Source organism: Neomonachus schauinslandi, chromosome 5 (assembly GCF_002201575.2).
Source record: "Neomonachus schauinslandi chromosome 5, ASM220157v2, whole genome shotgun sequence".
Lineage (NCBI taxonomy): Eukaryota > Metazoa > Chordata > Mammalia > Carnivora > Phocidae > Neomonachus > Neomonachus schauinslandi.
In genome coordinates, this window is record NC_058407.1 from 110177941 (window position 1) to 110198238 (window position 20298).

Sequence of the window (20298 nt, forward strand, 5' to 3'; positions counted from 1 at the left end):
GTGGGAAAATCCCATACGACTGCTTTTAAGTTCCTCGACTACAGAACTACACATCACGCATGCCTACCTATCCGATTCCTTTCGTTCTGCTGAGGTTATAGGTTGAGTTCTAAATCTCTCGGAAGTTTTCCTACTTTCACCAGGAGAAAAATAGCGTCTTGGTTTCCGGGACCCTCTTTCCTGTTCCACACCGGTAGGCAAGCCAACGCCTTCGGTTGACCTCTCCACCCGGGATTGGCTTTTAGAGTCATCGGGAGGGAGTGTACAGAAGGGAAAGGAGAGACAGAGAGAGAGAATAAAGCAAAGGTTTATGCATCTCAGTGAGGCAAGGCCCAGACACCGCCAAGTCCCGCTGCATGCCCCGACCATGCACTTAAAGGAGGCGGAGATTCCAGCGACCCAGTACTGTAGCTCCCCATTAGTAGGCAGAAGCAGAATGGTAGTTTTTGAGCCATTTCCTGTACGGTCTGCCCTGCACACTGGTGAGCTAAGCTAACATGACTCAATGCAGGACACACCACAAGTTGAGAAGTGAATAATTCTGCCAAGGACGTGCAAGTGACACATCAGGAGGATGTTTGAAACATCACCTACAGTTCGGGTTTCTTGTTGGCATTGACAGACTCCAGAAATGCATTTCGGAGCTGGGCGACAGAGACCTTCGTGTCCAGCATGCCGACGTCCGGGGGTGGGCCTTCAGCTTTGGAACTCTGTGGCTCTGGTTCTTGCCTGGACGTGGGGTCCTTGCACTTCAGGGCCTGCAGCTGAGGGGGGCCCGTGTAGTCAGACAGGGAGCGGGTGAGGACCTTGCGTTTCTTCATCAGGCCTTCCTTTCTGTGGCCTGTCGCCCTGGCATCTTGGGACACGGGCTGGCTCTGAACATATAAAACCACTTCTTGTCTGCTGATCCTTTCCGTGGGTTGTTGCTGAGCTGCAGGCGGGGGCGACAGACTCTCTGGTTCCTTCTGATGTTCTAAGGTGACTGTGCTCACAGCAGGCTTGCCGAAGTCTTCGTTTCCAGAGGGATCTTCGTGGCTTCTCGTAGGCCCATGATCCTCCAAAGCCAAAAGTGATTTCCTGCTTTTCTCGAGAGCTTCAGTGAAGAGCGTATCTTCCTCTGCTTTCGATTCACAAATATGGAGAACTGGGGTATCCCTTCTCTCACTCTCTAGAACCTTCGAGGTGGGAGGCTTTCTGACATGCTGGGTGGCTGACCACCCCCAGCTGCATTCAGATAAATTTTCTGGGATCTCTGAGGTCACCAGCGTGGCCGTGTGAATGGGGTCTGCCGGTTGGACATAGCCTCGGATTGGCTGTCCCGTGGAGCTGGCTGCTTTGCTCGAGACCCTATCGAAGGCCGAATTTTCTGACTGAAAGGATGAGCAATGGACGGGCACTGGCTGATGTCTCCTCTGAGTGAAGGGCTCGGAGGCCACCTCAGGGCTGCTTCGAGCACTCTCCTCTTTCACCATTTTTTCTCTAACCTTAACTCTTTAAGAAAGAAAAAGGATTTAAGTTGCAAAGTGCAGTAACTGCTTCACGGGGAGAAAGCATGCGTGGACCATAGATTACCCGTGAATGGAAATCCACCCAAAGGCAGAACCACTGGTGACAGTGCATTTCTGGTGGTTAATGTCAGAAACCCACTGCCTGCCGGATGAATGATTTCGAGTTTCCAAATGTGCGTACAGACGTCGGTGTGGCGCCAAACTCACTCCGCCCTCCATAAAGCTGAGATGGCTCGGATGCCATCCTGGGTGAGAATGGATGCCTTCTGGCTGAATGACCAGAAGCCATGGAAAAATCCATTAATATACAACAACAGCATGCATGAGGGCACACCAAGGCTGTTGGTGGGAATCCGTAAACCCTCCACCCATACAGGCCTTGCGTGTGGACTCTGGGGGGAGTTTCCAGGTACACACACACCTATTGACCAAATGTGATTTCACTGTCCCCTGGAAATGTAAGAACATTTGTGATTTTTAAATTTTTTTAATTGAGCTCAAAATACAGCAAACAATCACCCCTTTCAAGCACTCAACTAAACATTCCCAAGCTTTTTCATGCAATGCAGACTGTATTCATTCATTCCTAAGACATGTGACCAGTTTGGACATCATTACTACTAACCATTGTCGCACCAAGAAGACTGTTAGAGAAAAGATATTTGTTGAAAGAACTAACAGACTAAACGTTTTCTCCCCTTTGGAATCGCTATTGGACCCTTAGTTAAAAACTCATGTGAAGAGAGATTGCTCTCGTTTCTAGGGCTATTTAAATATCTGAGAGCAAAACTGAAATCCAGTTTAAAAGCTACAGCCCTTTTTCTATCACTGCAGAAGCAAAGCAGCCAAGAGCTCTGGCCAGGGGCACCTCAGAGACCTGGATTCAAAACTGGCGCACCCAGTTCTAGCTGTGTGGTCTCAGGCAACTTACCTGGCTCAGTTGCCTTGTTTTTAAATGGAAATCGTAGTGACAAAATGTAATGTGATGTTGGCAAAGCACTTGGATGGCTTAGTACTAAGTACTCTTAGCAAAGAGTAACCATTTAATAGTGTTAGCTGGTACTTATCTTTGCTTTCTGAAATGCCACATAGTGAGAAAGGAGAAACCATTGAAGCTGTTCAAGAATGGATTACTAATTGGCAATAATCCTTAAAAAGTAAAACACATTTTTGGAGTGGGAAAAGTGATTTCTTGGGGGAATATAAACCTTCATGTACTGAAGATTAGTCAGCAAAAATAATTATTTATGACAGTTTTGGAAGAGAATAATTCCTTAAATGACAAATGCACCCTGCTAAATTTGATATAATCTCCTACGTGTTTTTCCACATCAGATACAGGATACCTACGTATATTTCGTTAACAAAAAATCAAAGACACACGTAAAAGGCAGTTACCATGAACAATTCAGGAGAAAAAAAAAAAGCATTCTGAGTTGTTATTTTTCCCAGAGACTAGCCAGTGTTGGAGGTTTTCATATTTATAAGCTTTGTTAATCAAAAGAAGACTGAAATGTGGTTCAAGTTCTCCTGTGGAATGTGTCCTTCTAATCAGAGACAATCTGAATGTTGTCCTCAGCTGAGAACAAAGTGACTATTAGAAACTCAGTATATGGGTGCTTTGTCCTGCCAGAGACTTAGTCATTCTCACTCCTTCCGCCTCTCCCTGCCCCCAACCTTAAAAATGAAATGATAGGTGGTTTTTTTTTTTTTTTTTTTGTCTGCCTTTAAAACCACATGCCCTAAGTGCAACTGGTGAAATTAACTATTGGTTTAGGGACAAGGAGACGTGACGAGGAGGAGGTGGAAGCGCTGGGCGGAGGGGGTGTAGACCAGATGGGACACTAGCTGGTTAGTTAGTGTGACTCAAGAGGAGAGCAACCAAGAGGCTCCTCACGACTGCCCCCACTTGACGGTATGCAGGTTGGTTTGAAAGGGGAGAAGCAAGAAGCGTCATCAAAAAGATTTCCAAAAAGAGGAAAAAAGAAGAGGGGGGAATACTATTAGCAGGGATTAGGGCGATCGGAGGCGAAAAGCAAACGTTCAAAAAGTAACTTCCAGCAGCCCCTTGTGAACACATCATTTTCAAATGCACTGCCATTAACAGAGGGCAAGAAGAGAGTTAGCATTTGGTAACGTGTGGGACAGCAAGGCAAGTCAGCAGGGAAGAAGCACTCACTACACATAAGCCAAGAGGTTCAGCTCGGGATATACCTGGAAGGCCAGTTGATAAGAGAAGGTGTGTCCCCTTCGGAATCTTTCTGGAGAAACCACTCATGTTTGGGTTTCCCGGTACTATTATGTACAAAAGACAAAACTTCAGATGATTTCTATTCGAATGTCAACACATGTACAGACAATTATAATTTAAAACCCGAAGGCTGGTTTCTGTTAAGTCAAGACTAATCCTGGCTTTTGAAAATGTATAAGCACATTTTGTCATGGGGTTTACACATTTACTTCATGAACTCCCAAGGACATGTGGCTCCTTACTAAACTCAAGAGATAGAAATAAATCTATCCAAAGCCACCACATAAAGTATTTTCCAAGTAATCTGAAAGTATTAGGAGTCTGTTATAGTCACACTTGCCCCACATACACCAGACAATTTTCTTGTAAGAAGTTGGATTAAATGTCAACTCATCATCTATAAGTTTTGTCAAGGGACATGGGTAAATAGCCAAATACAAAGATAGTGTCCGTGCAAAACAATACATATTAAATAAAGGAAATCAATAAAAAGAAATTCAATGAGATCATATCTTTAATTGCTCTTATACATTTTCCTTTTACATTTGTCACTGAATAATGCAACCAACGTAACAATGACATAACCAATACTAATTCAGGTCAATTCGATAAATGTTGAGTTCCTACTATGTATGAAACACTGAACTAGGCTCTGAGAAGTAACAAACGTGACTCAGGCATCAACCCAGCCATTAAAAAACTTACACTATGGCAGGCAAGATAACGTAAGATTTACACATTCATTCCTCGACACATGATCAGATATAACACAAAGCTGAATGTGATGAAGGAAATTTATGCCAGGCTGAAGATATTTTAGAACAGGCCAGAAAAATCCTGTGATAACCACATAAAGCAGGACACAGGAGGAACAAACTACTGATGTGCATCATCTTACGATGTAGACAGAATGTTTACCAGCTCAAGACCATACCAACTTATTTGTTAAGAGTTTTTCAAATACTATGCTAGAAACACATTTTAGCTCAAAGCAATTTCCAAAAATAAGAATAATAATTATAATAAAATAATCTTCATTTTCTAAAAATCATTTTAGTTCAAGTTTTAGTTTAAGCTGACAGGCAAGAATCAGTCTATAACCACTACTGTATCTTTTGCTGTGACCACTGAAATCTGTCATATTCTAGGCTTGGATATCCCCTGTCTTTCTACACCCGAACCTGTCGGCCCACCTCCCTATCCCCAGCATTACAGCAATTCAGTCTGTAGTGAGCAAAAAATTCAGATGTATGGAAAGCTGTTTTATTTCCAACTATGAAAGGTCTAATTTCTCAACATTCATTTAAACATAGGAATAGTTAGCCTACCACTTGCAGCCAAGAAAGGAGGCGATTACTCTAGCACAGGATATAGTGGGAGAAGAGGGAGCAGCAAATATATTTGCTATTGAAAACCACCAAGTTAATATAACTAATATGCCTACCTCACAAGATTATTTTAAGACTCAAATGCGTCTTGTATAATAGGATGCTTTATAAACTGTGAAGTGCTACACAACTTCCCGAACATGACTTTCATTGATAAGACTAGAACTTGGTCAGCACCGCAAAATAAATAGATAGATAAAAAAATACATACATACATACAATAAAAATTATCAGGGGCTTGTTTAAGAATATGATGGGTCAGCATCTGAAAAGTGACACTCATACACAGACATGGGAGGCTTGCTGGGCTCCATTTATTCATTACACCACCAGTGCGAAACTAGCCAAAAAACCAAGTAACTATGTGCATGGTAGCAAATACTGAATTTTTGACATTTCATGTATAGTACGTATGAATGTAATGAAAAAGAACTGCAAGTAGTGAAGGCATCATGCCAAGAATGTGGCAAGCCCTTTCAAATGCTCCTCCTCTCCTTCCTTTTTCATAGACAATATCCTACTGTATGTCTCTGAGTTACTACTTTTATATTGTAAAGTGATGGGTCATACAGAGTCTTAATTCAGAAGTCATGTGATTTTAAGGAACGTGGGTCCAGCCTCAACCAGAAGGACGAGTTTGTCTTGAGTAAATTTACATCAGGAGTGATACAGAACAGTATTTCGCAAAGTAAGGCACTAGGATCCTTGATGTTGGCTGAGGCACTTACTTGGGTGATATTTTCTGCCATCAGAACCAGAAAAGGAGAAGGGATGGGGAGACGCCTAATCTGAACTGGACACTTTCTGCCCGCAGGCTGTTCTGGGCACGCCTCACCCACTGACTTGCAGCATGTGCTCACTCCTCGGTCCTTCTTCGTCACCCACGAGCGGCATCTGCTACAGGTGATCCCTCCCTTCACCTGGTTCAGCAGCCTTCTTGGTCTCCTCCTCCGCCCACCATCTGTACCTCTAGAGCTCAGGGTGCCCAAAATGGGCTCCTCTCCTCCTCCACTGACATTCAACGCCTTGATGTTCCCATCTGGCTTTCACTTCCACGCTGACCTTCACTTCAATTCCGACTCTTGGACTCCACTGGCCACTTGACGCTTCCATTTGGATATCCGATAGACATCTTAAGTACAACATGTCCAAAAACTGAACTCTTGATTTCCCTCCAAAGTCAACTTGCACGGGAGCTTTCTCTAGTTCAGCAAATGGCAACTCCTGCTTCAAGTTGCCCCAGCCAAAAAAATCGAGATTCCCCTTTGATTCCTTGGTTTCTTTTACACCCCACATCTAAGTTATTGGCAATTCCAGTAGGGACTTTCAAAACCTAACTTCTTTCCTCCCCTCTGCTGCTGTCATTCTAGTTCAAGCCACCACCATCTCTCACCCAGATTACTAAGATGACCCCCTAATTATTCTACTTGTTTTCATCCTTGCCCACCAACACTCTATCTTCAGCTTAGCAGCCAGATTGGTTATTCCTCTTTTCCATCCCTTCTATGGCTCTATACATCATTTAGAGCAAAACCCAAAGCCCTGGTGATGGGTCCTCCCTGATCTGCCCACCCCTCCTCCCCACAGCTCTCAGACCTCCTCTTCCCCTCCCCCCATGCTCCTGCCTCACCAGTGACTGGGGCCTCCTCAAAAGCCCATGCATGGAGTCCACTCAGGCCTCTGCAGATGCTACTTCTGCCTGGGCCCTCCACCCCAACGGCTGCATGGCTGCCTCACTTTATGTAGGTCTCTGCTCAACTATGATCCTATCAGAGAGCCTTCCCTAACCACTCTATATCAAAATAGCAACTGCCAATCGTTTTTCTCTCTCCCTTCAGTGAATTGCTTGAATTTTCTTCATAGCACTTACTACATATGTCATGTTGCATGTTTATTTGTTTGCTGTCTTTCTCACTAGGGGAGATGAACTTCTTGAGAAAAGACTGTTGCATCATCAGCACCAAGAACAGTGTGTGGGAAAGAGCAGGTCTCGATAAGTATTTGTGGGACGGATGAACTGTTGAATGATTATCTCCACAACAACCCTCAGAGATATTCTTATACTCATTTTATAGATAAAGAAAGGAAGGTACAAAAAAATGCACATTAACTGGCCCAGATCACAAGCTGGTAAAGAAAGGCTGGGGCCTGAACCCAAGTGTTGTAAGACCCCTGAGTCTCTTATCTTCTCCTCCAGCGCTACTGGATTCCAATTCTGGAAAATGAACGGATAATGAATGAGCAACCCCTCCCTGGCTTGAGTGAGAAATGATGTAGTTGGGGTGCCAGTGTTCACGTGTTCTGGGGCTAAGCAAGGAAGGCACCAAGGGCGTCCTGGCCACAACCACAACCCTGACTGGATGGTGGTCTCTCAGCTCTGCCTGTTCCACCTTCAGCAGAGAGCCTAGAAATTTCCTGTAAATCCTACAAAACCCAATTATCTTCTTCCTGTTTTTTTCTACAAATGCACAATGTGAAATCAAAGGAGTCTGGCAGTGAAGAGCAATTTGGCTCAGAGGGCACTCACTGCTGAGGAGGGGGTGGGAGGGGGGTGCAGGGGCCCAGACTTGGCAAGGTGCATGAGACCTTGTCTCCTTCCCCCACCAAAACAATCTGTAGCAGAAGATAAGTGTAAGAACCAACCATCTGGAAACGAGAAAATTCATGGGAGGGAGAAACTGGGAGCAGGTGATACTGGGTGTTAAGTGGGAGGAATCAGAAATACTCTGAGGCCCAAGGGACTATTGTAGCTTGACTGGGTCTCTTGGCTGTCCCTCATCCTCTGGCACACATAGAAAATGATAACGTGACATGACACCTACTTCACAAAACCTAATTCCCACTTTCACAGGCACTTTTCAGGCTCAACATCACAATAGCTAAATATCCACTAAACATTCATTGATAAATATTCATGTATCCGCTATGCCACAGGGGCAATGCCCACATCAGGGAAAATAATTTTAGCATGCACACCTGACTTCCTTGCACGCTGAGTATTCACTAGGAAATCTGAAATTTAAAATCAGCTCTGTATGAACTATCTTGTAAGTTTAAATCTCAACCGCTTAAGAGGGATCTCTTCTCTGACAATATTATGAACGGTTGACATTAACATTTCTCCAATGATTAAAAAAAAATAATTTCGGGGCGCCTGGGTGGCTCAGTTGGTTAAGCGACTGCTTCCGGCTCAGGTCATGATCCTGGAGTCCCGGGATCGAGTCCCACATCGGGCTCCCTGCTCGGCAGGGAGTCTGCTTCTCCCTCTGACCCTCCTCCCTCTCATGCTCTCTGTCTCTCATTGTCTCTCTCGCAAATAAAATCTTAAAAAATAAATAAATAAATAAAATAATAATTTCATCAAATTCTTATAGGACTTCTTTGGAATTGACAAGAACAAAATACTCAAGGACTTTGATTTTATATATTCAAAAATCTAAAACTGTAGTACAGAAGACAGATTTTTGGTTTGCAGGACCTGGTGGTGGTGGCGAGGGTTGACCACAAAGGCACACAAAGGAATCTTTGGGCTGATGGAACAGTTCTGTATCTTGACTGTAGTGATAGTTACACAACCTTATATATTTGTCAAAATTTACAGAATTTCATTAACAAGGGTGAATTGTACTGTATAAAATTATACTTTAATAAAAATATCTTAAAAACGTAAGACTTGTAAAAATTGTAATTCAGTGTCCCTTCATAATTTATTTAGACAACAGTTACAGTTAAGGGATTTACTTTGACATAGATGTTTAGCGCAGTTAATGGAATTTTAAAATTCAAATATCTCTTTTCATGTGTTAAAAGCAAAAACTATATATAAATAAATAAATAACAAATGAAAATGTGGGCCAAACACAGTTCCACAAAATCTATTTTGGATCTTCTTCTTTCTCTCCTTCAAAGTTTCTCCCCAAAGCCCAAAGAGGCTGAGAAACCTGAGCGGAGAGCAGAAAACAGCCCAGAGTGGTCACTCTGAAGTGTTGACATTGGTGGAGAATCCAAATTCTTCCTTTGAATTAAATGCATGGCTCCCAAAATGGTGAATCAAGGTCTAAAACTGATCTGGCCAATTCATAGGCACTCCAAAACTATGGAATATAATGGAACGTTGTAGACCAAGTTTTCCATACACTCTGACTCTCAGACTGACAGGTGGCTAAGGGATGTCCAAACTCAGATCGAAAAGTCTATCATTTCGTAAGAGTACAAAATTTATTTCTGGGGCTGAGGGGCCATTGTTTTTGGAGAAATAGTAGAATATCAGGTGTGCTTTAAAAAATAATAACAAAAAAGAGATCATATCTGAATAATGGCACATAAGGCCTTAGGTTCCTTTTCTTTCTTTAAATATTAAATCGATGTTGTTATTTAATGCAGTGTGCCTTAATGTTATGCTCAGCTACTTTTAATAATTAAAACTTAGTTTAAAAAAATGAACCAAGTGGGAAGGGTTGGCTTGGTACAACAGAATGAGTGGCATGTGCGATACCATTAGGCTATGGCCGCTAACTTAGGTCCTTGCAAAGAGAGTCAACGATCAATGGTGGACAGAGGCACAGTGGTGATGTAAACCTTTTCTATCTCAACCGGACTAATGCTTACATATTTCCCAAAACTCACCAACCTGCATCCTTAAAATATGTGCATTTTGATGTGAATTATATCTCAATTAACAAATATGCCACTGTTGCATTATAAAGTAAGGATTTTTTGGGGTGCCTGGGTGGCTCAGTTGGTTAAGCATTTGACTTTTGATTTTAGCTCAGGTCATGATCTCAGGGTCGTGAGATCAAGCCCTATGTTGGGCTCACACGCTGGATGTGGAGCCTGCTTAGATTCTCTCTCCTTCTCCCTGTGCCCCTCCCCAGAAAGAAAGAAAGAAAAAAAGAAAAGAAAGAAAGAAACACATAAATAGTGAGGACTTCTTGAGTAATGAAACTCTAGAAATACAGAGTCTTCTTGGAGCAGAAGCATGATAAACATGTGAAATAACAAATTTCTTCCAGGTTCCCTCTGAACCAGTCTCAGTACTGAATGCCTAAATGCTACAGCCTCCGATGAGAAAGCACAATGACAGAAGGTATGTGCACACAGGTAGAACTATCTAGAAAAGCACTGGAGTTTGAGGAAGGTGCCATAGGGGGCCTCCCAAAGTGGCTCAAGCTTCTAGTTTCCAGCTGGATTTGGATTTTCACATCTCCCCCTTGGATTCCAACCACCCCTGCTAGAATGAAGTGATCCAGGGACTTGGCTCCCTTAGTCGTGAGACTAACCTAGAATCAGCCATTCAGAACTGGGGACTGAGTTCACAAGGCCCCAAAAGCAGCCTTTTTTTTTTTTTTCCCACATCATGATGCCCACTCATAGTTTAACAATATTTATGAGCACACTGACTCAAGATCGTATCCAAGAACTCTAACCTCAGACAAAGCGGAAAGAGCCTTGTCATATGTAAGTGCTACTCAGAGTGTGTTCTGCTGATTGGTGTCCCTGGCCCATGATTGTATCAAAGACCTGGAACAGAGTGGAGATGAACAACGTCACTAAGCCTACTGTTGAGTTCAGCTGACATTTTGCTCATAGCATGATGTTCTTGATGAAGGAAAGGACCCATGATTTACATTCGGCTGCAACCCTCACAGGTTATGGGCTGATAAACCATTTGCAGATTGACTCTTTCAAGTAGCACTGTTACAGTTTGGTGACATTTCCAAGAAAATACAGAAAACAACAGAACATTCATTCAAAAATGCTTGACTGAGCCAGTCGGTATGTGCTAGATGCTGGCAGTAGCAGGGAAGGAAACACGAAAATGACTAAGACAGGGCAAGTACCCTTCGTGTAAGGCCTGTACTAAAGTAACGCTATCATTGAGATCATCCTTCCCAATCTTATGGATTGGCATAACACCAAATTCATGTTGCCATGTTTGGGCCATCCTGACCAGAACTGCTAAATCTGGGTAAGTCAGCCTTGTGTGCAGGCAGTAAGGCAATTGAATGTCCCTCCAAGAGGTACAGGTAAGCTGCATTTGTGAGACACCTCAGAAATTCAAGATCCCTTTCTCCTCTTCCCTTTAAGCAGAATCATCATCAACGAGAAGCCAGGTTGGTAACCTTAGGGCTCCCTATGCCAAGCCAAACTTTAGCCTTCTAACTGTGCTGGGAAAATGACCATCTGATAATGAGAAGAACAGAAAGAACAGACTGGTTTGAGAGTCTAAGCGCCAGAGAATGTGTAAGAGATTCCAAAAATGATTCTAGTTTCTCTTAAGACAGGGAGAAGTTTATAAAAACTTGGAAAGGTCAAGAAAGCAGGGCAGACATGAAAGCAGACTCTCTGGATATGTTCTCATTTGTCAACAGCTCAATTAGAAGGAGATACCCAGATGTAATCTGAGCACTGCAGAACATGGGTGGACCAGTACTATTTGTGCTATTAACAGTTCCCTTTCAGTACTATACCCCAAGATTGGACCAGCCATTTTGGCAGCCACATAAAGAATTTGCTGTCAACTGAAACTCTTAGGTCTCTTTCTCATGAACTGCTATTAAATCAGGTTTCCCCAATCCTGAACTTGTACACTGATTCTCCCCCCCCTCTAAGTACAAGACTTTATTAAATTTCATCTTGTTAGTTTCCAACCCTAGCACAGGTAATGTGCTCTCTTCCCTCTCATCTCCCTTCCTGCTCCATCCCTCCTTCCACTCTCTTCCTCACCATCACCAAACTTGTTTACAATCCCTCCTCCGGAAATCTGATCAGCCTATCATATCCAGATTATCTGATGAAATGCCAAACAGGACCAAGTTAATGACGAAGGCCAACCTGGAGGCAGAGACTTCCTTATCTCATGCCTGGGTAACTGCAACCAACACGTCAGTGGCCTTCCTGACTGGAAGCAACTCTCCTTCAGATCAACGGTCCATACTCCTCCAAAGCCATCTTTCTAAAACGCAGAATCAATCATCCTTGCTTTAAAATGCCTCAGAAGCTTCCCATTATCCACAAGGCAAAGGCTAAATGCCTTTGTTATGTCATCTGAGGCGCTCTATGACTGCTCCCCACCTGGCGCTCAGCCTCATCCCACCCCCGCCTCCTAGGTCTTCACTGGGCATTGGGTGCCTTTGTGCTGGGAGCAGCCTCCCTTCCATGGCTAGCAAACTCACCAACCACATCCTTAAGGACTTGATTCAACTGTGACCATTTCTCCACGGAGGAGAAGTTAATACTCTATCTTCGCATTCCCCTGGCATCCAACCTTGATCTCTAGAACCTTATTTATCCTATCATGTTATAGTTATTTCCTACACTTTTTTTTTTTTTTAAATATAGCCAGCTACGAGCACAGTGCCTCACACACAGGAGACCCAATATAATTTTCTTCAATGATTAGCTAAACTATCTCAGAGCTAAAATTAATCCATAAATCAATGCCTATGAGGTATGCAGAGATACATGGATGCCCACTGTGTTTGACCTCCCCTAAATTACAAGTTTTCATTTTGCTTATAAGGGCCAAGTTTTCAACGACCTTATATAAATCCACATAAACTGTTTCTCTAATACCTCTGGTCTTTCCTAAAAATCTCTGACCCTCAAAGGGCAAAACTAGCAAACTCTCTTCTCCAGTGTGTTGGATAATAGAATGGACATAAATAAGGGGGGAGCAGAGAACAATGGGAAGAACAGGCAGATGCAGGGAACTTGACTGAATGAATGAATGGGTGATGGACGATGGTCTCAACGTTGTCAAAGTAGCCATATGGTCTTAATTCAATTCTTTACTCTTTAGTTTTTTCACATATAAAATCGATTTTTAAATAATCTCCAGGATTACTTTTGTTTCTAAGAATTCAAAATTCTTTAACATTGAGTATCTATTCTTGTGAGGGCTTGGGGTGAGCCAGCTCCCCATAGGGCAGAGGCCACTCCCCTGGGAGAGGGCTACAGGGTCACTGGGGACAAGAGAACAGTGAGAGGTTGACCTTCGGTATAACAGAACTTTCTTATGATGTGGCAACTGGCTAGCAGAGAATTATATTACCAGGAAACAAAAACTCAACCCTAAGTTGTCATAGAGGTCGGGAGTTGCTCTTGGTTTGTATCCCTAAGTCTGTAATGACAGGCTTTAACTCCCTATAACTCCTAAGAGTCAACATACTAAAAAGTACTTCCTGCTGCTACAGTGAAGTCTAATCCAGCCCAGCAGAATTAGCTTCACCCTGTGGGGGTCCAGCTCGAATTATAAAACAGTATTCAGCCGAAGACGAACGGTTATTAACTTAGGCGTCTCATTAAAATGAACAGTTTATATGCTCCAAGTTGCTTGTTTGGAAGAAGAGCTAATGACTGCTTTGTGGGTCCACGCAGGCGTGTGAATGTGCAAGGGCACACACACACGGCACAGCTCTGCACTTACAACCTGGCAGACGTCTGAATTTTAGGACATGCTAGCTAGGGTTCTGGGTGATCTATTCATATTTAATTCAATGAACAGAAATTGATACTTGCCAGTGAGAACAGAAGAAAAAGAAAACAACATGGGAATGAGTTAACCATATTTTAACAGTCAAAAGCTAGTAGAGCAGGGTGAAAAGATGTTTGGGGTAGAGGGGCTAAAAGGTGAAAAGAGTTCCATCCCATTTCGAGATGTGCGAGAGTACCCGGAGGTCTCTTCTTTGGAGACCTAGGTCTTAGAGACCTAGGTTTTCCAGGACACCTGCCCTGACCTGGATCCTGTGTTAGGAACACTCCTGCCCTGGGGGGGGGGGGCGGGAGGGGGGTGGGGGGGGGGGGGGGGGGCGGGAGACAGGGGCTGAGACAGGAATGCCTATAGCCAGAGGCCGCTTTCTCCCTCCCTATCACTCCCTTGTGGACATTTCTATCAGGAAGGTTAAAAGATGTTTGACAAGGAAAACAATGAGCTTGAGGCTCTGAAGACAGTTTTTAGGCTGTACCTCTCCCTGGGAGCTGAGCAAATACAATCAGTGACAAACTACAAGGGCATAGCCTAAGCCCCTTTGCTTCTCAGTTGGCTGACTCTGCTTGTCAGCAGGTCTCGGAAAATGGCACTGTGGAGGCTGCCCCGGGCTATCTTCCTGAGCCGATCCACAGGTCTCATGTCACTAGACCCCGGTCCAAAGCACCACTGACCAATGGCGGCTCTCCAGGGGTCAAATTTCAGGCACGGCTCTACATACCATATTCATTTTCTAATGATACAATTTGCTAAGTGGGAGAAGGAGGGGCAGGGACAGAAGTGGAGTCATGAAACAAACGGGGGTTTTCTAGAATGGATCACCACTGGGAAACAAGGTATAATTTTCTTCTTTGCCCAATACACAGGTCACTGAGAACAGGGAGTCACAGGAAAACAGCAGGTGTGGGGCTCAGGTAGTGAGTTTCTGTTACTCACAGAAGTAACAAATATGGTGCATTTCTTTTATTTTTATTAACTAAGAAATACAAATTCAGCATTCAGGATTTCTATTAGTAACAGGAGCTCAGATTTTTAAAGATTTGAGTAATCTGGGCACCTGGGTGGCTCAGTCCTTAAACATCTGCCTTCGGCTCAGGTCATGATCCCAGGGTTCTGGGATCAAGCCCCACATCGGGCTCCCTGCTTCGAGGGGAGCCTGCTTCTCCCTCTCCCACTCCCCCTGCTTGTGTTCCCTCTCTCGCTGTCTCGCTGTCAAATAAATAAATAAATAAATAAATAAAGACTTTAAACAAATTTTTTAATAATCCACAGGCCCCAGATCCCTTTGAATTTTATTCTAAAATTCACAATGGCTGAATTAACAAAGAATGGTTCCTATCAGCAAAACTCCCTCTCTAGAAAACACAATTCTGAAATTCAAAATTGAAGGGGCTTGGCAGGATTGGGGAATGGGGATTAGGAGGTGTCTTAGGCTCTATTCTGTGAATATACATATTCTCCATTTGTTTCAGAATGACGTGTTTACCTGAACTCCCTGGCAGCTATAGGATTTCTGAGCTAAAGACCCTGTGACATATGTATTTCCTTAATCATATAAATGTTCAAATGAACATTAAATAATTCTAATAAATTTAAACTTACTGCTCAGCCTTCAAGACTGTTATGAGCTTAGAATGCTCTTAACTGTATAAAGACTATTCCGTTTGTACATGTGTTAGTGTATATGAATACATACAAAAACCGTGCATTTGATGTCTGGTTCATAGTTGAATTTTTAGGATACCATAGGAAGTCTTTTTTTTTTTTTTTTAAGATTTTATTTATTTATTTGACAGAGAGTAGAGCCAGAGAGCACAAGCGGAGAGAATGGCAGAGGGAGAAGGAGAACGAGGCTCTGCACTGAGCAGGGAGCCCGATGTGGGGCTCGATCCCAGGCCCCTGGGATCATGACCTGAGCTGAAGTCAGATGCTTAACCATCTGAGCCACCCAGGCGCCCCAAGGAAGTCTTTGATGGTGTATTCGTGAGTGACACATTCATATATAATTAATGGAAAAAAAAAAAAAACAGCCTCTTGCTAGTGAGCACAAAATAAAATGATGAAATGGGAATGAGTTAATTCAGAGATTAATAGTCCCAATACTTGGCAGAGCTAGGTGATGAGAGAGTATAGTACAGCAGTGAGAAAAATATTCCGTCTCAATGCTAGGATACATCCACAAATACATGTAGTATAAAATTATTTCATTATCTGTAGACAGTTTTTTTGGTTACTCCTTAATCTCCCTAAACTTTTCTGTTACTTATTTCCATATTGGACGACATTGCATTTTCATTTATGGTTATTCAGACACTGAGATTTCTTTGGTTATTGTTATAATTCACAAAGTATGTTTTGTCTTTCTTCCTCCCAAATGGAAATCAGACAACAATGGCTTTCTGACACCCAATTTCCTGGCTCTAGAGAAAGGATATCTATGCAGAATATTAATTCATTTAAATCCATCTTTGCAAGATGAATTGCTGTAGTCATTACAAAATAAATCCTTTTTTTTTTTTTTTTTTACAATACAGTGCTATATTAGTTTCAGGTATACAATATAGTGATTCAACAATTCCATACATTACTCAGTGCTCATCATGATGAGTGTACTCTTAATCCCCATCACCTGTTTCACCCATTCCCCCACGCATCCCCCCACCCAAACATCAGTTTGTTCTCTATAGTTTCTATAGTTAAGAGTCTGTTTCTTGGTTTGCCCCTCCCCTCTTTTTTCTTTGCTCTTTTGTTTTGTTTCTTAAGTTCCACATATGTGTGAGATCATATGGTATTTGTCTTTCTCTGAGTTATTTCACTTAGCATTATACTCTCTAGCTCCATCCATGTTGTTACAAATGGTAAGATTTCATTCTTTTTTTATGGATGAATAGCATTCCATTATATATATATATATACATATACACACACACACACACACCACATTTTCTTTATCCATTCTTCTATCAGTGGACACTTTGGCTGTTTCCATAATCTGGCTATTGTAAATAATGCTGCTCTAAATGTAGGGGTGTATGAATCCCTTTGAGTTAGTGTTTTTGTATTTTTGGGGTAAATACCTAGTGCAATTATTGGACTGTAGGGTATTTTTAACTTTTTGAAGAACCTCCATGCTGTTTCTTCTATCTTTATCTTTTAATGTCATACTTGTTACACATTATGTTCCATCCTTTTTAATGTAAATATATCTCAGTATTTTCTGAATATATATATGAAATGATTTGTGTTTCTCTGCCTCTAAATCATAGAATTGCATGCCTTGAATGGCTTTAAAAAAAAGCACGTGCCTTTTTTAAATTAAAAAAAAATACATAAATAAAGCATGTGCCTCCTCAAGAATTCCTTTACAATTTCTTAGTTCTTTTAATCCTCTCTTTGTGAAAGTCAAGTGCTAAGAGGCTGAGGTTAGGCTTATGGAAACTTCCAAGTAATATGCTTCTTCAAATAATTGAGAAAGAAATACCTCTTAAAATTTTACGTTATAGACGTTTTTTAATATTAAGATTTTAATTCACACAAAACTATTAAGTATCCTATCTTTTTACCTGGAGCATTCAACCAAGTTTTAGTTATTATTAAACTGATTCAGGATCTCACTGAGGATCTATTATATGTGATCTAGGTGACTAACCTGGATGCCATGTTAACAACTCAAGTTTTCATAATACGGTAATCAGAAATTAGACTCTAAATTTTCTTTAAACACATGTAATTGTAAATATCTAATTTCCTTTCTAAATTGGACTGTCAGCTTTCTTTACCCTGTTTACAAAGCACATGAAGAGTTTGCTTTGATAGAGACTAAGGCAAGAACACTTTTTCTACTATGAAATACAGGTTTCCCAAACAACAGACTTTCATTTCAAAATAAGAGACAACAGGTCACAGTTCCAAAATTTCAGAGTCCAAAGGCTTAAACAAAGGCCTTCAGGACCCCATATCAGGTTTTATAGTACTTAATTCTCTAAGATGCTAACATCTCTAAATATATTAGAGTAAAAGATCAACTAAGTAGGGACAGGTCTTTGACTCAATAAACTTCAATAAGTAAAATGATCTGTTTTAGTTATATTATTGCCACCTAAAGAGGACCACATTTACCGCTCTGTCCTAGTGTGAAATAAATAGGAGTATTTCCCAATACTTTTTCTTTCCTTTTTTTTTTTTTCCCCCAGAATAAATTTGCTTGATCCTCACCTCTCCTCAATTCACCTGGGAAGCTAATGCCTATTTGGACTGAAAATACTTAGGAGTCTACCTAGACAATTGCCCCAAACTTAGGAGTCTACCTAGATAATTGCCCCAAACTTTAAAGTAGGATGTTTAAGTAAAGTGCATTTTGAATATGGTCATCACACTTACTGAATTTAAATATTTAAATCTTACTTAAATTTAAATATTTAAATTTAATTTAAAATTAAAAATTTAGTTCAAATTTAGAAATTTAAAAAATTATTTTAAATTAAGAAATTTAAAATTTTATTTTAAATTTAAAAATTTAAATTTAACTTAAATTTAGAAATTTAAGTTTAGGAACAAATATTCTCTTCTGGCATTTGAGTTTCTGATTTTATACCTTTTCTGATTTTCCCAAATGAGAGCTGTTGTCTTTGTGTATGACAATTCTTTTTAATGAGGTGCTCTTCTACACAGCTATTTTCTCAGCATGTTGATATACTTGCATAGCTATATGTTAAGGTTATATTCAGGGTATATTGCAGTCATACTTCATATCCTGAACTGAGATCCTTCCACTGTGTTAGTGGTGGTCCTTCTGCTTTGTGATTTTAAATGACAGCAACAAAACCAATCACTAAGAAGTCGGGTATAATTATAGAGAAACACATAAAGAAAAAGACAATTATTAAAGGCATATAAGAAACATGTAAAAAGAAGGGTCCTGAAGTGAGGCTCCCATGGAAGTGTCCCCATGACACCTGTTCAGCTTATCATTTTTTAAAAAGAAGAAGCTGAAGCTTCCTGCTTAGGCAGAACCTGTTTTGATATTGCAGAAATTTTAAAAACCCTATCTCACCTCTTTCTGCCACCTGTGGAACCCTCCACAGAATGCCAAGGATACCCAGACCTGACCAGGGGAGGCAAGGCAAAGATGGTAAAGCAGCCCAGCGTGGGCTGAATGCTTACCTGGCTCTGGCCTCAGAAGGAAGCGGCAGGTCGCCAGCTGAGTGGCTCGGGGAGGCGGGTGGCCGAGGCGAAGAGAGGGACATGCTGTGCATTTGCTTTGGGGACCTTGGCACTTCACTGAAGGTGCAGTCTCGCCCGGGGAACGGGAAGGATGAGGAACTCTCCACCGTGGGGGCCAGGTCACGGGCCTGCCCGGTGGCGCTGAGCTCCTGACCCCGTCTTTGGTTTTCCACGTTGAGCAGCACCTCGGTGTCGGAAAGACCGTCGCCCCCGGGGAGGGCATAGTCCTTGGCTTCGACCACGCAGGGCCTGGAGTACAGAGAGCTCGAATCTTTGCCTGGCTCGGCCTGTTGGTCACCCTTCCCTCCCCTCTTGTCAGCAGCATCAGCATCCTTCCTGGACTTGGGGTAACGGGAGTGCGATTCCGAGTCCGCTTCGGAATCCAGCGCTATCCCGTATTTCTCGGCCAGCTGCCGTCTCCTTTCCGCTTTGTACCGTGCGATTCTCTCAGCTTTGGACTCCAGAGCCTGGGTGTCCATGAGACCTGAACCGCAGGAGGAGTCAGCATGGACGCCCGAGGTTTCGGTGCAGAGTTTGGAGCGGGTCTGCTTTTCCACCGAGGAATCCGAAGTGTCTTCCTCTTCATTGGACCGGCCTGCAAGGGGACCACACAACAGAGTTCAAGGACAGATGCACATTTACCGCGCTCTGTTCTGTGCACAGCACGCACCTGAGCGCCCGTGCTGCGGAGGACCTCTTCTCACACAGCTGTACCTAGCCACAGCAACCACCTGGGCTGCAAGAAGTGCGAGACCCGCAGTGAAATCCGCTAGCCCTCGAGGCTCCGCAAGCCACCTACCGCACCGCCCCCACGGAAGCTCCGCTCCTCACTCCCAGCTGGCCGCCTCTTATTTATTTACCTTTCTGTTTTTGAGCTTAATATTTCATGTGCGAGGCCAGAGAATGAGTTCAGAGTCCTCTAGAAAAGATAACAGATATCTAAGCCACTGTAACTTGACAAGTGACAGACTGTGGTTTCACAGGATCTGATAATAACCAGAACGGCAATGGGCCATATCTGTAAGTACCAGGTTCTTCATGTGTGTTGTTTGTTTTCTTCTTTTTTTTACAGAAGTGGATTTTTCCAATTGTAGCACACATGCTTGATACAGAAAATGTCTAACATGAAAACATAGGAAGGTAAAACTCTACCAGTAATCACTAATATATAATAATCAATAATAAATTGATAATTTGCCAAACGTAATAGGCATTCCATACTAATTTAACCATTCTCATATTCCTGGGCATTTACATTGTTTCTAACACTTTTTTTCATTATTTCTAACTTTTAATCAGTCTGATTTTCTGACTACTATCACAACAGATAAAGGTATAATCGCTTTAACAAAAAGTAACAGAAAGACTTGCTAGACTGTCAAGTTGATTTCTATAAAGTTTGCGTCAATTTACACTTGAATCTGCAATATATGTTCACTT

General features: G+C 42.2%; 1 protein-coding gene across 1 annotated transcript in view; it reads right to left on the reverse strand.

Annotated features, from left to right (window-relative positions):
- Positions 1–20298, reverse strand: part of SVIL (supervillin) — a 92096-nt gene that overhangs the window by 61368 nt on the left and 10430 nt on the right. The window contains exons 4-5 of the mRNA XM_044915513.1: positions 18799–19453; positions 595–1491 (exon numbers count right to left, since the gene is read on the reverse strand). Coding sequence (XP_044771448.1) covers positions 595–1491; positions 18799–19453 — 1552 coding nt within the window. The remainder of the gene's footprint in view (positions 1–594; positions 1492–18798; positions 19454–20298) is intronic.